This window comes from Coregonus lavaretus (genome assembly GCF_964263955.1).
Source record: "Coregonus lavaretus genome assembly, chromosome: 10".
Lineage (NCBI taxonomy): Eukaryota > Metazoa > Chordata > Actinopteri > Salmoniformes > Salmonidae > Coregonus > Coregonus lavaretus.
Genome location: NC_139997.1, coordinates 6,480,099 through 6,498,030, shown reverse-complemented (window position 1 = coordinate 6,498,030; position 17,932 = coordinate 6,480,099). Strand labels below are relative to the sequence as shown.

At 44.8% G+C, this 17,932-nt stretch overlaps 1 protein-coding gene across 5 annotated transcripts in view; it reads left to right on the top strand.

Moving 5' to 3' along the window:
* Positions 1–274: 274 nt before the first annotated feature.
* nedd4l (NEDD4 like E3 ubiquitin protein ligase) overlaps positions 275–17,932 on the top strand; it is a 111,499-nt gene continuing 93,841 nt past the window's right edge. For all 5 annotated transcript variants that reach the window (XM_084170926.1, XM_084170924.1, XM_084170923.1 and 2 more), the window contains exons 1-2: positions 275–715; positions 10,952–11,025. In XM_084170926.1, the coding sequence (XP_084027052.1) occupies positions 671–715; positions 10,952–11,025 (119 nt within the window). In that variant the 5' untranslated portion in view covers positions 275–670. The remainder of the gene's footprint in view (positions 716–10,951; positions 11,026–17,932) is intronic.

Genomic DNA, 17,932 nt, shown 5'->3' with positions numbered 1-17,932 from the left:
ACAACAGTTGTACATGGTACCTGCGATCAGAGACCAACAGCCCGCCATCGCTAGTCCTACATTTCAATCGTTTGTTGATGTTGCAGATATAGCTACAGTAGCCCAAACCAGACACAAAATAAAATCTGTCTTCTGCAACCACATACAGTAACTGCCTAGCTACCTGGTATGCTCCAAAGTCTAACCTCGAGGTGGCGCTATATGACAAGCAAAACTGATCAGTCTGGCAGGAACCTGCACAACCTGAAAAAATAAGACAGACTTAAGACGCCCTAGCACCTTTTTTTATTGGCCAGTTTGCTTTTTCAGTAGTTCTATAACCCGCGTGGTTGGCTTAATTTGTCTTCACTCATTCGAAGTCAACTGTCACCAACGTTTCTGGACAAAACCGAATTGAGTTGAACTGGAAGAAGCAACTGGAGTCACTGAATTCTCAGCCAAAAACCGAAATACTGTAATGTTAGTCTCCCGTTTCCACAGTTATTATTTTTGACCAAACATAACATCACACTGGATAGGATTACAAAAAAACACGGCATTATTTTCTTGTACCAATGAAGGATTCGATCTATCAACAGAAGAGCCCACACATTCATTGAGGAGGGGACACTTTGCTATTGTTCAGGCTAGCCAGCTAGCTGTGTGTTTTTGTGTTAGCTCCTCAGGCTATATGGCTACGAATTTTGAACCCATATATGGCCTCTCCGAAGATGAAGTAAGTGAATATCTCATATATCGATGTGTAGTGTTTTAGTAAGATATATGTATGGCGAACTAACGATGTCCAAGCTAACTAGCTAGCTAACGTTGAAATGTGTCGTTCCGCTCCAACAGGAATGTTAGCCATCTTTAGTAGCTAGTGGAGGCCAGTTGCTCAGTTGATTTGATATGATAGCTAGCTAGCTAGCTAGCTAGCTAGCTAGTTTCCTCGACAAGACTTGTTCCAATTTGAGGCAAGTACGGTACGTTAGTTGGATAAGATGAACTAGTTCGCTAAAAACAATTTGAGTAGCTCTGCGCTGACTGTGCTACGCTGTCTCACTCCATCACACGTTTTTCCTACAGAAAAATATACACTTACTGTACACGGTTTTAACAGTTGCAGCCGACAGTAAAACACAATTTGGCGAAAATAAACATTAGCTAACTACCTATAGCATTTTTACTACAAGCTAGTTAACGTTAGCTAACTGACGTTAGTGACAATCACTACTGTAGTTATTAGCTACAGTGTCTGTCAATCACAGTGTAACTTCTAATTTGAAATCCAATAAACAACATCTGAACTCTAACCCTATAAATGTGTGTGTCAATTTAACATTTATTTGTTATTATTTCTCGTTCATATGAAAGATAAGGTCCTTATGCTTCCAAAACAGTACCGCAAGCGATGCGTGTTAATGTTCAGACCGAGCGTTGGTGCTCTTAACAAAGCTCCGTACAGAATACGCCTTCGTCCAATGACTCTTATGTGTAATGTAATGGAACTGAGAGTCATGATCAATTGCTAAATCTGACTGTCTTCAATGACCATTTATAAAGGACATTATGTTGACCATTATTTGTTTGACAAGTGACTTCACTCCCAAGTGGATTCCCATGGCAGTAACTTAACACTTATTGTGTGTTACCTAGGCTACATGCCCTTGAATTCCACATAACACTCCCATGAAGTTGGAAACTAATTAAACATCAGTGATGTTGTTAAAATCATCTGGCCTCATACTGTAATTAAAACACCTCTGCACTAAATGGTTTCCAGAGGCAGCACTTTTGGGATGACCCAGTTCTAAACAGCTAAAAACAGCAACGATTTGTTTCAATCTGCCTACTATTCTCGTAACATTCCTTTAGAGTTGAAGAGCAGAGGACAAGTGGGTGCCTTCACTGCCTTGACCTGTGTAAGCAATGACAACGTTGGTGGAGAATACTTTCTCAATATGCATGAGAGTTTAGTGTCAAGGGCTTATAGGCATCTCATTAGTTGCTGCTAATAATGGAATTCGTTGTTTGTGAGCCTCGAAACAGGTAGGGGTGTGATTGACTGTGTCAGAATTCAGAACCCTGGTACCAGGGAGACTCTTAAGTTTTCAGAGTTATGACAGTCTTTAGGAAAAGGTGGCCATAATTATTCATTCCTCACATAGGGCTACTTGGAACAGCTGGGTAAGCAGCCTGGGCTGTTGCAAGCTTATTGTCCCCCACATTCCCACCCCCACCCATTGCTAGCACTTATCATAATTAGTGTCATGGTTTGTTTTCAGCTATTATGTATATGACGGCGTAAACATTAGCTACCTTGCTCACAGAGTGTGTCATTGATTTTGTTTGGCCGGTAGGCATCAACTTGCAGTGTAGTAAAAAAAAAACAGTGAGACAGCAAAGTGTATGGGAGACAGCGAGACCTGGCTGGCTGGGGTGGCAGGCTGTCCGGGTTTGCAAGCAGGCAGGCTGGCTGGGGTGGCAGGCAGGCTGAGTGGCTGGGGTGGCAGGCTGGGTGGCTGGGGTTGCAAGCAGGCTGGCTTGCTGGCTGGGGTTGCAAGCAGGCTGGCTGGCTGGCTGGGGTGGCTGGCTGGGGTGGCAGGCTGGCTGGGTTGGCTGGCTGGGGTGGCAGGTTAGGGTGGCTGGCTGGCTGGCTGGGGTGGCTGGCTGGCTTTGGTGGCTGGCTGGGGTGGCAGGCTGGCTGGGTTGGCTGGCTGGGGTGGCAGGTTAGGGTGGCTGGCTGGCTGGGGTGGCAGGCAGGCTGGGGTGGCTGGCTGGGGTGGCTGGCTGGGGTGGCAGGCTGGCTGGGGTGGCAGGTTAGGGTGGCTGGCTGGCTGGCTGGGGTGGCAGGTTAGGGTGGCTGGCTGGCTGGGTTGGCTGGCTGGGGTGGCAGGTTAGGGTGGCTGGCTGGCTGGCTGGGGTGGCTCCCTTCCTTCCTGAAGAGACTCATGCTACAGAGCTGGGGGGCGATTTAGGTTTTTCACATTCGGGCGGACTAAAAACACAGTTGTGCTTTAGGCCTATTTGTTTATAAAATTAAGTTACATTTACCTTCATTTAACCAGGTAAGTTAATCGAGAATGAGAAAACATTAACGTTGAACGACAACTTCAGTTGCAATGGACAGGTAGTTTAATGGTTGACATAGCTAATGCCATGAATGATTGTATGAAACTGGTCATTTTGAAAGGTGAGGATGAAAATTGGGCCAGGACACAGTGTAGACTAGGCCTAACTCTTACAACAACAGAATAGTTCCCGTCCCTGTCCTGGGGCATTTAGGAACTCCTAGATCAGAGGGAGAAGCCGTCCTGCTCCGACACTACTTCAACAATAACCTAACATAACCTGATCAACGTCAGCAAGGCAAAGGAGCTGATCGTAAACTACAGGAAACGGAGGGGCGGGCACACCCACATCCACATCGATGGGGCTGTAGTGGAGTGGTTCGAGAGCTTCAAGTTCCTCGGTGTCCACATCACTAAGGAATTAACATGGTCCACACACACCCACACAGTCGTGAAGAGGGCACGACAGCGCCTCTCCCCCTCAGGAGGCTGAAAAGATTTGGCATAGGCACTCAGATCCTCAAAAAGTTATACAGCTGCACCATTGAGAGCATCTTGACTGGCTTCATCACCGCTTGGAACAGCAACTGAAAGGCACCCGTCCACAAGGCGCTACAGAGGGTGGTGAGTGTGGCCCAGTACATCACTGGGGCCGAGCTCCCTGCCATCCAGGACCTCTATACCAGGCGGTGTCAGAGGAAAGCCCAGAGAATTGTCTGACTTCAGCCACCCAAGTAACAGACTGTTCTCTCTGCTACCACAAGGCTAGCGGTACCAGTGCACCAAGTCTGGAACAAACAGAACCCGGAACAGCTTCTACCCCCCAAGCCAAAAGACTGCTAAACAAGACTGCTTAATAGCTAATCAAATGGCTACCCAGACTACATGCATATCCTTTCATTTATTTTACTAACTCGCTTGCACTGACTCTGCACACACTGGACTCTTCCCACACACCAACAAATACTTAAACTGACACCCCAACACTCGCACACACACTACGTACGCCCACACACAAAATGCGCACACATGCATATTGACCCCGCCCCCTCATTTCCCTCCTCAATCTAAACACAATACCCCATAATGACAAAGCAAAAACAGGTTGTTAGACATTTCTGCAGATGTATGAAATAAAACTGAAATATCACATTTACATAAGTATTCAGACCCTTTACTCAGTACTTTGTTGAAGCACCTTTGGCAGCGATTACAGCCACTGTGTTCTTGGGGACCTTCAATGCTGGACACTTTTTTTGGTACCCTTCCCCAGATCTGTGCCTCAACACAATGCTGTCTCGGAGCTCTACGGACAATTCCTTCGATCTCATGGCTTGATTTTTGCTCTGACATGCACTGTCAACTGTGGGACCTTTATATAGACAGGTGTGTGCTTTTCCAAATCATGTACAATCAATTGAATTTACCACATCTCAAGGATGATCAATGGAAACAGGATGCACCTGATCTAAATTTAGAGTATCATAGCAAAGTGTCTGAATACTTATCTAAATAGGTATTTCTGTTTTTTATTTGCAAAAATTTCTAAAAACCTTTTTTCGCTTTGTCATTATGGGGTATTGTGTGTAGATTGATGAGGAAAAACATTAATTTAATCCATTTTAGAATAAGGCTGTAACGTAAAAAAGTGGGAAAAGTCAAGGGGTCTGAATACTTTCCGAATGCACTGTACACTACATGACAAAAAGTATGTGGACACCTGCTCGTCGATCATCTCATTCCAAAATCATGAGCATTAATAAAGAGTTGGTACCCCTCTTTGCTGCTATAACAGCCTCCACTCTTCTGGGAAGGCTTTCCACTAGTGTGGTGCCAGGATAACAACCTCTCCCTCAACGTGACCAAGACAAAGGAGATGATTGTGGACTACAGGAATAAAAAGAGGAATGAGCACGCCCCCATTCTCATCGACAGGGCTGTAGTGGAACAGGTTGAGAGCTTCAAGTTCCTTGGTGTCCACATCACCAACGAACTATCATGGTCCAAACACACCAAGACAGTCGTGAAGAGGGCACGACAAAGCCAATTCCCCCTCAGGAGACTGAAAAGATTTGGCAATGCTTTTATGCGCAAATATTGATATAACATGGTGGTCCTCTGTAGCTCAATTGGTAGAGCATGGCGCTTGTAACGCCAGGGTAGTGGGTTCCATCCCTGGGACCACCCATACGTAAACATGTATGCGCACATGACTGTAAGTCGCTTTGGATAAAAGCGTCTGCTAAATGGCATATTATTATTTTTATTATTTATAACATAAAATGGAAGTAAACTTGGAGTCACGCGATGACATAGTGTGTGATCCTCCCACTGACTCGTCGGGAAAGCATGCTGTTTTATTAGGCTACGGATGAAATAAGTTATGATGAACTTCACAGGGTGGTGAAAGTGCAATGTGATTAGCTTTATGCTCCTTTCCATTAAATATCAAGAGTCTTATTCTGGTGACATGATAATCGATGCTTGGCTGCCGTTTGACAAATAAAAATGATCTTTGTCTTTTGTCCATAATCTCATATAGGCTATACCTGCGCTCTAGCACGCAGATAGCGCTGTTGGCTAGAGCGCACTTGCCAAACCAGTGGGCACACTCACTATATAACGCAATTTGTTTTGTGAAAGAACCATCAGTAGAGTTGAAAATGCAATGGAAACCAATTTAACTTGTATTTTTTATTCGGTACATGGGGAATTGAACTGCAAAAGGTATTTTTATGTGCACTACGTCATCACGCACAGCCTTTTATCTGCAAAGAGTCTATTTGATGGTGGGAAAATGGGCGTATTGTTATGCGGATTTTAGAATATCCACATGAAAATCTGTCGCCAATTGGATGGAAACCTAGCTATTAACTCATTTCTTAATTTACCAAAAACATCACTTTAAGAACCCCAAGTTAAGAAATTACTTATTTTTAAATTGAATGTAATCAATCTGTATCAAATATGGGGTGAAGTTGGGTGACCCCGCTACCAATTTCTCATTGTAAACAAGTTTTCTCTGTTTTGGTATTGTAGAGGGAGTCTGATGTCTTAATAATGCACACTGATGTAGCCTGCAGATTTCACCCAACATACTCCTTCCTCGAAGGGATTCCTAGAGAGCATCCTATCAGAGTCCCGGGAGATGGCCTAGCATCTGTACTTGGAAAATTCCTAAATGTCCTCTGGAAGCCAACCACAGTTATTTAAGTTATGCTTTAAAGAAGCCGCGGCCGGTCTTTCACCAGTGAATCTTCATCTGGGAGATCTAAAAGTAACTCTCATTTGGTGCTATTAATCTCAGGATTACCTTGATATCAAACCTTAAACCTCCCTGCTGCTAGTTGGATGTAACAAGGCTGGCACTGTAATCTTACCACTGACAGTGTGGTGAAGAAGGCGCAACAGTGCCTCTTCAACCTCAGGAAGCTGAAGAAATTTGTCTTGGCCCATAAGACTCTCACAAACCTCTACAGATACATATTTCGAGGGCTTTCTGTCAGGCTGCAGAACTACCTGGTACGGCTACTGCACCGCCTGCAACTGCGGTCAGCCCAACGCATCACCGGGGGCACACTGCCTGCCCTCCAGGACATCTACAGCACCCGGTGTCACAGGAAGGCCAAGAACATCATCAAGGACCTCAGCCACCTGAGCCACGGCCTGTTCACCCCGCCACCATCTATGAAGAGGAGACAGTACATGTGCATCAAAGCTGGCACCGAGAGACTGATGAACAGCTTCTATCTCCAGGCACAACAGTCATCATCATAATAATAATAATAATAATAATAATATGCCATTTAGCAGACGCTTTTATCCAAAGCGACTTACAGTCATGTACGCATACATTTTTACGTATGGGTGGTCCCGGGGATCGAACCCACTACCTTGGCGTTACAAGCGCCATGCTCTACCAATTGAGCTACAGAGTCATCACTAGCCGGCCTCCACCCAGTACCCTGCTCTGAACCTTAATCACTGTCACTAGCCGGCTACCACCCGGTACTCTACCCTGCACCTTGAGACTGCTGCCCTATGTACATAGTCATTAAACACTGGTCACTTTAATAATGTTTACATACTGTTTTACCCACTTTATAAAAATGATGAGGTTTTTGTCACATAAACCGTAGTAGTATGGCACACCTGGAGCAAATTCGGGTTAAGTGCCTTGCTCAAGGGCACATCGACAGATTTTCCACCTTGTCTGCTTGGGTATTCGAACCAGCGACCTTTCGGTTACTGGCCCAACGCGCTAACCAGTGGCTACCATGTGTATATACTGTATTCTAATCATGGCTCATCCTATATAACGACTGCTGTACACATAAAACATTTAAAAAAATATTACCCCCTTTTTCACCCCAATTTCGTGATTCGATCTTGTCTCATTGCTGCAACTCCACAACGGGCTCGGGAGAGGCGAACGTCGAGTCATGCGTTCTCCGAAACATGACACGCCAAGCCGTGCTTCTTAACACCTGCCCGCTTAACCCGGAAGCCAGCCGCACCAATGTGTTGGAGGAAACACTGTTCAACTGACGACCGAAGTCAACCTGCAGGCCACAAGGAGTCACTAGAGCGCGATGAGCCAAATAAAGCCCCTCTGACCAAACCCTCACCTAACCCGGACGACGCTGGTCCAATTGTGCGCCGCCCTATGGGACTCCTGGTCACCGCAGGTTGTGACACAGCCTTGGTCCGATCCCAGCGTCTGTAGTGATGCAGTGCCTTAGACCGCTGCACCACCCTGGAGGCCTGTACACACCTTTTCTATTCACATACTGTCCATCACAGGTGGCCGGTGGCACCTTAATTGGGGAGGACGGGCTCATAGTAATGGCTGGAACAGAATGTTTCCATGTGTTTGATACCATTCCATTAACTCCATGCCAGCCATTAGTATGAGCCGTCCTCCCCTCAGCAGCCTCCTGTACTGTCCATACTGTCTACACCCCATTCACGTACATACACACTGACTACCAAACATTACATCCTAATATTGAGTTGCACCCCACCTTTTTGCCCTCAGAACAGCCTCAATTGGTTGGGGCATGGACTCTACAAGGTGTCAAGCGTTCCACAGGGATGCTGGCCCATGTTGACTCCAATGCTTCCCACAGTTGTGTCAAGCTGGCTGGATGTCCTTTGGGTGGTGGACCATTCTTGATACACATGGGAAACTGTTTAGCGTGAAAAACCCAGCAGCGTTGCAGTTCTTGACACAAACCGGTGTGCCTTTCACCTACTACCATACCCCGTTCAAAAACACTTAAATATTTTGTCTTGCCCATTCACCCTCTGAATGACACACATACACAATCCATGTCTCAATTGTCTTAAGGCTTAAAAAGCCTTCTTTAACCTCTCCTCCCCTTCATCTACACTGATTTGAAGTGGATTTAACAAGTGACATCAATAATGGATCATAGCTTTCACCTGGATTCACCTGGTCAGTTTATGTCATGGAAAGAGCAGGTGTTCTTAATGTTTTGTACACTCTGTGTATATATTTTTTTCCCAGACTCGGACATTGCACTTTTTGATACTGCTCATTCTGATATGTCTTAATAATTTTATTAACTTGTGGATGATGTGTGTGTTATTGTGTTGTGAGATATTGCTGCACTGTTGGAGCTAGAAACATCTGCATTTCACTGCACCTGAGATAACGTTCTGCAAAACTTTGTACGCCACCAATAAACTTTGATTTAACATGAAATGGAAAAACTCACTGTTGTCTTGGTCAAATCATGTTCAGTTTGAAAGCTAATCGTAACACTAACTACCCCTATTATGAGGAAGAGGAGAGAGGCCTACGTGGGAAAGGTTGCTCAAAGTAGTTTACCGTACTGTTCACCTGGTTGGCAGCTTGTATATGAGTGTTCTTGTTTCGCTCCTGTAGGTGTGTGTGTGCTATTATGTGAGTCATACCTGTATTTCAATGAATCTTTATTCCAAGACTGCCTTGTTTGTGACTGGCACGGTTGGCTCGGCTGATTGGAGAACGCGCTCTACTTACACAGTGGGATAAAATTCCAACGTGTCGAATAGACCAGGGAGTAGGGCAGGTTCTGAGTAGGGCAGAGCAGGTTTGGGAAAAAAACATTTAAAAAATGTTATAAAATGATTTGCATTTTAATGAGGGAAATAAGTATTTGACCCCTCTGCAAAACATGACTTAGTACTTGGTGGCAAAACCCTTGTTGACAATCACAGAGGTCAGACATTTCTTGTAGTTGGCCACCAGGTTTGCACACATCTCAGGAGGGATTTTTGTCCCACTCCTCTTTGCAGATCTTCTCCAAGTCATTAAGGTTTCGAGGCTGACGTTTGGCAACTCGAACCTTCAGCTCCCTCCACAGATGTTCTATGGGATTAAGGTCTGGAGACTGGCTAGGCCACTCCAGGACCTTAATGTGCTTCTTCTTGAGCGACTCCTTTGTTGCCTTGGCCGTGTGTTTTGGGTTATTGTCATGCTGGAATACCCATCCACAACCCATTTTCAATGCCCTGGCTGAGGGAAGGAGGTTCTCACTCAAGATTTGACGGTACATGACCCCGTCCATCGTCCCTTTTATGCGGTGATGTTGTCCTGTCCCCTTAACAGAAAAACACCCCCAAAGCATAATGTTTCCACCTTCATGTTTGACGGTGGGGATGGTGTTCTTGGGGTCATAGGCAGCATTCCTCCTCCTCCAAACATGGGCGAGTTGAGTTGATGCCAAAGAGCTCGATTTTGGTCTCATCTGACCACAACACTTTCACCCAGTTCTCCTCTGAATCATTCAGATGTTCATTGGCAAACTTCAGACGGGCCTGTATATGTGCTTTCTTGAGCAGGGGGACCTTGCGGGCACTGCAGGATTTCAGTCCTTCACTGCGTAGTGTGTTACCAATTGTTTTCTTGGTAACTATGGTCCCAGCTGCCTTGAGATCATTGACAAGATCTCCCGTGTAGTTCTGGGCTGATTCCTCACCGTTCTCATGATCATTACAACTCCACGAGGTAAGATCTTGCATGGAGCCCCGGGCCAAGGGAGATTGACAGTTATTTTGGGTTTCTTCCATTTGCGAATAATCGCACCAACTGTTGTCACCTTCTCACCAAGCTGCTTGGCGATGGTCTTGTAGCCCATTCCAGCCTTGTGTAGGTCTACAATCTTGTCCCTGACATCCTTGGAGAGCTCTTTGGTCTTGGCCATGGTGGAGAGTTTGGAATCTGATTGATTGATTGCTTCTGTGGACAGGAGTCTTTTATACAGGTAACAAACTGAGATTAGGAGCACTCCCTTTAAGAGTGAGCTCCTAATCTCAGCTCGTTACCTGTATAAAAGACACCTGGGAGCCAGAAATCTTTCTGATTGAGAGGGAGTCAAATACTTATTTCCCTCATTAAAATGCAAATCAATTTATAACATTTTTGACATGCGTTCTTCTGGATTTTTTTGTTGTTATTCTGTCTCTCACTGTTCAAATAAACCTACCATTAAAATTATAGACTGATCATGTCTTTGTCAGCGGGCAAACGTACAAAATCAGCAGGGGATCAACTACTTTTTTCCCTCACTGAATATGTCTGCTGCAAGAGAGACGCGAGAGCATGAGAAAATTAGTTTTGATCAGTCAGGGAAATAAAAGTGACGACATGTTTAGTCACAATAAAAAAAAATATGGAGAACAAGCTATAGGATGAAAAATACAGGAGTTTTGACGCAGCTACAGCCGACTAGCGTTAGATAACGCTACCTTTTCTTTATAAGTAGACCTATTGACCAAGGCAGACTCAGGCTGCCAACAATGTTATCCATTTCAAAGCATTTCGACTGTTGTGCGATACAAGATGTTTAATTATAAAATGCCTTAATGTTTTTTTGTTGTTGTATTTTTTTTAGAATGAAACCAGAGTTCTCCGTGTCAAGGTTGTGGCAGGCATTGATCTGGCAAAGAAGGACATTATCGGAGCCAGGTGAGAATGAGCTAGGCTATATTTGTGTGTGTTTAGCTACCACTACTTCCCTGCTGCCCTTTGACTTCTCTAGAACATTCCAAATACATTGCGCAAACCTAGACTAGTAAACCCTGAGCCAAACCTAGATCAGTAAACCTTGATGATTACTAAACTGACTTTACACTCCAACTTCAATTCTCATGACCCAGATCCACAAGTTAGGAGAAAATTAAGCATCATGGTTACATGAATTTCCACAAATGTTTTCTTCTGAGAAATTGTGCGAGAGCTATATCCCCCCCCCCCCCTTCTGGAAATGTTTAAAATAAAAGCTTAACAGACGGATAGATAACCAACCTGCATATCTGTTGCTTAATGCTCCATTGCATAAGATCTCTGTGTGTTGTTTCGGTTGCTTAATCAAGCAATCATTTGCCTCTCACCTGCAAGGAATTCCAATGCCCTCCTGCCCAATGCAAACCCCCCCCCCCCCCCCCCAAAAAAAAAACACTAACTCATTAGCTTTATAAAGAGCACACCCCATTTAGTTAAACATTTCTACTGTACTCCATTGTTTGTGTTCCATGGAGTGCAGCAAGACCTTCTAGTGGACTACGTCCCAAATGGCTCCCTATTTGTGCACCACTTTTGACCATAGTGCTCTGGTCGAAAGTAGTGCACTATATAGGAAATAGGGTGCCATTTGGGACGCATGTGTATCTCGGCTCGTTCATTTGTTGCCGGATTACGTGCGTTGATGTGCAGAAGCGTTCACAAATAGCCAAGTTTCTATAATGACTATTGTTGGAGGGGTAGATGTATTTATACTGAACAAAAATATAAATGCAACCTGCAACAATTTCAAAGATTTTACTGAGTTACAGTTCATAGAAGAAAATCAGTCAATTTAAATATATTCATTAGGCCCTAATCTATGGATTTCACATGACTGGGCAGGGGCTCAGCCATGGGAGTGCCTGGGAGGGCATAGGCTCACCCACTTGGGAGCCAGGCCCACCCACTGGGGAGCCAGGCCCAACCAATAAGAATGAGTTTTTCCCCACAAAAGGGCTTTATTACAGACATAAATACTCCTCAGCATCCCCTCCTCAGACGATCCCACAGGAGAAGAAGCCGGATGTGGAGGTCCTGGGCTGGCGTGGCTACACGTGGTCTGCGGTTGTGAGGCCGGTTGGATGTACTGCCAAATTCTCTAAAACGACGTTGGCTTATGGTAGAGAAATTAACATTCAATTCTCTTGCAACAGCTCTGCTGGACATTCCTGCAGTCAGCATGCCAATTGCATGCTCCCTCAAAACTTGAAACATCTGTGGCGTTGTGACAAAACTGCACATTTTAGAGTGGCCTTTTATTGTCCCCAGCACAACGTGCACCTGTGTAATTATAATTCTGTTTAATCAGCTTCTTGATATGCCACACCTGTCAGGTGGATGGATTATCTTGGGAAAGGAGACATGCTCACTAACAGGGATGTAAACACAACATTTGTGTGCGTATGGAACATTTCTGGGATCTTTTATTTCAGCTTATGAATAATGGGACCAACACTTTACATTTGTTTATATTTTTGTTCAGTATAGATGAATAACCTTTTTTTCACTCAGTCTATTTAAAACATGGACACAAACCAGTCTTCTCCAGTTGATTTAGTATATTTTGATGCTGACCTCACAAAATGAATTTCTATGTAATTGGACAGTAAAGTTATGGTATTGGTCTCTCACACATGTAGCCTAATCCACATGGGTACATTTTATCAAACCCTTTTACCATGCCCTTTGAGCGCCATAAAGTCCAGCTGAGGCTCGTTGGTCAATAAAGTGCACGATTGGCTGGTTTAGTAAGCTTCAGGGAGAAAGGACTGGAGACCGCAGCAGACAGGTTGGTAGCTAAAGTACTTTCAGCGTTTACTCTGCCTCACTGAGCCTCTGTACCCTGAGACCCTCCTAGCTCTGGTCCGTGGCAGTGGCCTCTCCCCAGGGTCTCCTACAGGCCTACATACCCTCTCCCCAGGCTCTCCTACAGGCCTACGTACAGCCCCTCTCCCCAGGCTCTCCTACAGGCCTACGTACAGCCCCTCTCCCCAGGCTCTCCTACAGGCCTACGTACAGCCCCTCTCCCCAGGCTCTCCTACAGGCCTACGTACAGCCCCTCTCCCCAGGCTCTCCTACAGGCCTACGTACAGCCCCTCTCCCCAGGCTCTCCTACAGGCCTACGTACAGCCCCTCTCCCCAGGCTCTCCTACAGGCCTACGTACAGCCCCTCTCCCCAGGCTCTCCTACAGGCCTACGTACAGCCCCTCTCCCCAGGCTCTCCTACAGGCCTACGTACAGCCCCTCTCCCCAGGCTCTCCTACAGGCCTACGTACAGCCCCTCTCCCCAGGCTCTCCTACAGGCCTATGTACAGCCCCTCTCCCCACCTCTGGTTTGGATCCTATTGGCCTAGGCTATTCTATTTCTCCAATATCTTTATCCTTTCCTCTCATAATTGTTTTTCTCCTGTGAAACAGCAGGAAATTAACAAAGTCTTCACTAGACCAGAGTTTTCACATTAGTCTTACCAGAATGGTTCTCTAATCACATCCTCGTTGCAGCCTAAAAACTTCTAGCTGACTGATGTACATGATATATACATGCATGATAATGAACATCAGCTCCAAGAGTAGGTTACAGTAGAATAAGTCAAAGCCCATGGAAAAGCAATAACTAGCTAACTTCCCTCACTAGGAGAGCGATGTACATTTTTGTCATTTAGCAGATGCTCTTATCCAGAGCAACTTACAGTAGCGAGTGCATACATTTTCATACTTGTCCCCCGTGTGCATCGAACCCACAACCCTGGTGTTGCAAGCTCCATGCTCTACCAACTGAGCCACACGGGACAACTGTAGAATGGATCCCACACAATAGGGTTTCCCCATCCATTGTATATATACACGCCCCCCCCCCCCCCCCCCCCCCCCCAATTCAAGGGATAACACTGCCACACATGAACCCCTTGACCCAGTATAGTAGTGCTGTTGTACAGTGGGGAAAAAAAGTATTTAGTCAGCCACCAATTGTGCAAGTTCTCCCACTTAAAAAGATGAGAGAGGCCTGTAATTTTCATCATAGGTACACGTCAACTATGACAGACAAATTGAGAAAAAAAAAATCCAGAAAATCACATTGTAGGATTTTTAATGAATTTATTTGCAAATTATGGTGGAAAATAAGTATTTGTTCACCTACAAACAAGCAAGATTTCTGGCTCTCACAGACCTGTAACTTCTTCTTTAAGAGGCTTCTCTGTCCTCCACTCGTTACCTGTATTAATGGCACCTGTTTGAACTTGTTATCAGTATAAAAGACACCTGTCCACAACCTCAAACAGTCACACTCCAAACTCCACTATGGCCAACACCAAAGAGCTGTCAAAGGACACCAGAAACAAAATTGTAGACCTGCACCAGGCTGGGAAGACTGAATCTGCAATAGGTAAGCAGCTTGGTTTGAAGAAATCAACTGTGGGAGCAATTATTAGGAAATGGAAGACATACAAGACCACTGATAATCTCCCTCGATCTGGGGCTCCACGCAAGATCTCACCCCGTGGGGTCAAAATGATCACAAGAACGGTGAGCAAAAATCCCAGAACCACACGGGGGACCTAGTGAATGACCTGCAGAGAGCTGGGACCAAAGTAACAAAGCCTACCATCAGTAACACACTACGCCGCCAGGGACTCAAATCCTGCAGTGCCAGACGTGTCCCCCTGCTTAAGCCAGTACATGTCCAGGCCCGTCTGAAGTTTGCTAGAGTGCATTTGGATGATCCAGAAGAGGATTGGGAGAATGTCATATGGTCAGATGAAACCAGAATATAACTTTTAGGTAAAAACTAAACTCGTCGTGTTTGGAGGACAAAGAATGCTGAGTTGCATCCAAAGAACACCATACCTACTGTGAAGCATGGGGGTGGAAACATCATGCTTTGGGGCTGTTTTTCTGCAAAGGGACCAGGACGACTGATCCGTGTAAAGGAAAGAATGAATGGGGCCATGTATCGTGAGATTTTGAGTGAAAACCTCCTTCCATCAGCAAGGGCATTGAAGATGAAACGTGGCTGGGTCTTTCAGCATGACAATGATCCCAAACACACCGCCCGGGCAACGAAGGAGTGGCTTCGTAAGAAGCATTTCAAGGTCCTGGAGTGGCCTAGCCAGTCTCCAGATCTCAACCCCATAGAAAATCTTTGGAGGGAGTTGAAAGTCTGTGTTGCACAGCGACAGCCCCAAAACATCACTGCTCTAGAGGAGATCTGCATGGACGAATGGGCCAAAATACCAGCAACAGTGTGTGAAAACCTTGTGAAGACTTACAGAAAACGTTTGACCTGTGTCATTGCCAACAAAGGGTATATAACAAAGTATTGAGAAACTTTTGTTATTGACCAAATACTTATTTTCCACCATAATTTGCAAATAAATTCATAAAAAATCATACAATGTGATTTTCTGGAGAGAAAAAAATTCTAATTTTGTCTGTCATAGTTGACGTGTACCTATGATGAAAATTACAGGCCTCTCTCATCTTTTTAAGTGGGAGAACTTGCACAATTGGTGGCTGACTAAATACTTTTTCCCCCACTGTAAAGCCTATCTGTGCTGTAGCGGAGGACTGAGGTTGTGACTGCCTGTTCTATGCTGTTTGAGTAATGCTCACCTGCCAGGACGCATGTGTTAGCATCCTGACGTCCCGCTAGCAGCGGAGTATCTATAAGGAGACCGTGTGTACAGCAGCGTGCTGCCTGGGAGGCCTACTAGGTGTTAGGCCTACTATTGTATAGCTGTGAGTTTCGAAGGCCTCTCCTCCGGTGCTGTGTCCATAAGGCTGTGAGTGCTCAGGAGTTGCTGGGTGTCTGAATGAAACATGCCACAATCTAGTGGTACTAATGCCAACAACGGACCACATTGACCACATATCTCTGGCTCAGGGTTTCCATTAGGAAAATGTAATTTTCTGTCATTTGGGGATGTTTGATTTCTGATTTGTCTTAACTCAACATGTCCACCACTAATAAGCTGAGCTTCTTAGTATTATTTTTTTCTTCACCTCACACAGTAAGGAAAGGAAATACATATATGATAGCCTATATTAAAAAAATATTAAAAAGAGGACTGAGCACGCCCCCATTCTCATTGACGGGGCTGTAGTGGAACAGGTTGAGAGCTTCAAGTTCCTTGGTGTCCACATCACCAACGAACTATCATGGTCCAAACACACCAAGACAGTCGTGAAGAGGGCACGACAAAACCTATTCCCCCCCAGGAGACTGAAAAGATTTGGCATGGGTCCTCAGATCCTCAAAAGGTTATACAGCTGCACCATCGAGAGCATCCTGACTGGTTGCATCACCGCCTGGTATGGCAACTGCTTGGCCTCCGACCGCAAGGCACTACAGAGGGTAGTGCGTATGGCCCAGTACATCACTGGGGTCAAGCTTCCTGCCATCCAGGACCTCTATACCAGGCGGTGTCAGAGGAAGGCCCTAAAAATTGTCAAAGATTCAAGCCACCCTAGTCATAGAATGTTCTCTCTGCTACTGCATGGCAAGCGGTACCGGAGCGCCAAGTCTAGGTCCAAAAGGCTTCTCAACAGCTTCTACCCCCAAGCCATAAGACTCCTGAACAGCTAATCATGGCTATCAGGACTATTTGCACTGCCCCCCCCCACCCCACCCCATCCCCCTCTTTTACGCTGCTGCTACTCTGTTTACTATTTATGCATAGTCACTTTAACTCTACCCACATATGACCTCAATTACCTCGACTAGCCGGTGCCCCCGCACATTGACTCTGTACTGGTACCCCCCTGTATATAGCCTCCCTAATGTTATTTTATTTTACTGCTGCTCTTTAGCTATTTGCTTTTATTTTTTATTTTTCTTAATTAACACTTTTTATTTATTTAACATTTTTCTTTCTAAAAACTGCATTGTTGATTTAAGGGCTTGTAAGGAAGCATTTCACTGTAATGTCTACACCTGTTGTATTCGACGCATGTGGCAAATAACATTTGATTTGATAATAGTGCCTCACAGTCAACCTATAAAGAAAAATCCTTCCAACAATCTCCCCCTCGGTGATCACCAAGCCTCGGCGTGAAAGAACAAAATAATCATCATCGGGTGGAAAAGTAATAAAATACCTTTCCCTTATGCACAAACAGCTGTCTGACCTGAGCTCACTGGCATGGGAAACTGAGGGCCCAGAATAGGCTAGTTGATACAATGTTGCAAGTTTGCTAGAGACAGCTTCAGGACTGATCTAGTTGATTGATTTGATACAATGTTGCACTTCACTAGTGATGGTTCAAGTCAAGACAGATAGAAAGGGAGGGTGACAGGCTGAGTAGAGAGATGATTGTGATTGAAAGAACCAGAATTTTCATCAGTATATTTTCTACAGTTTTTATTTCAGATTTGTGTATTTTTACTTGGTTGATAATGGAAGTTAGAGGCCAACGGCTGCATTGGCCATCTGAGTTCCATGCACTCATTTAGGCTATTTAGCTATCAATGTGTCCATATGGCAGAGGCTTTTGCTCTCACATTAGTTTAATTTTTATCATTTTAATTACGATTTTACGTAACAATGATTTTGAGAAACAAAAACAGTATTATTGAAATGAAACTATTGCACGAAAATGTGCATATGAAAATCATAACTAGCACGGAGATTGGTAGAAATGGTAAGATAAATTGTAAGCTTCCCCAAACTTGAATTGTAAGCTTCCCCAAAGTCTTTATAAAATAATTGCCTCTAAGCAAGGTAAGACATGCCTCAAAATATGAAGTAAAATGTTCAGTGTTCAAACAATTATGTTTTCAAAATGCATACTGCCTCCAGCTCACATTGTAAAG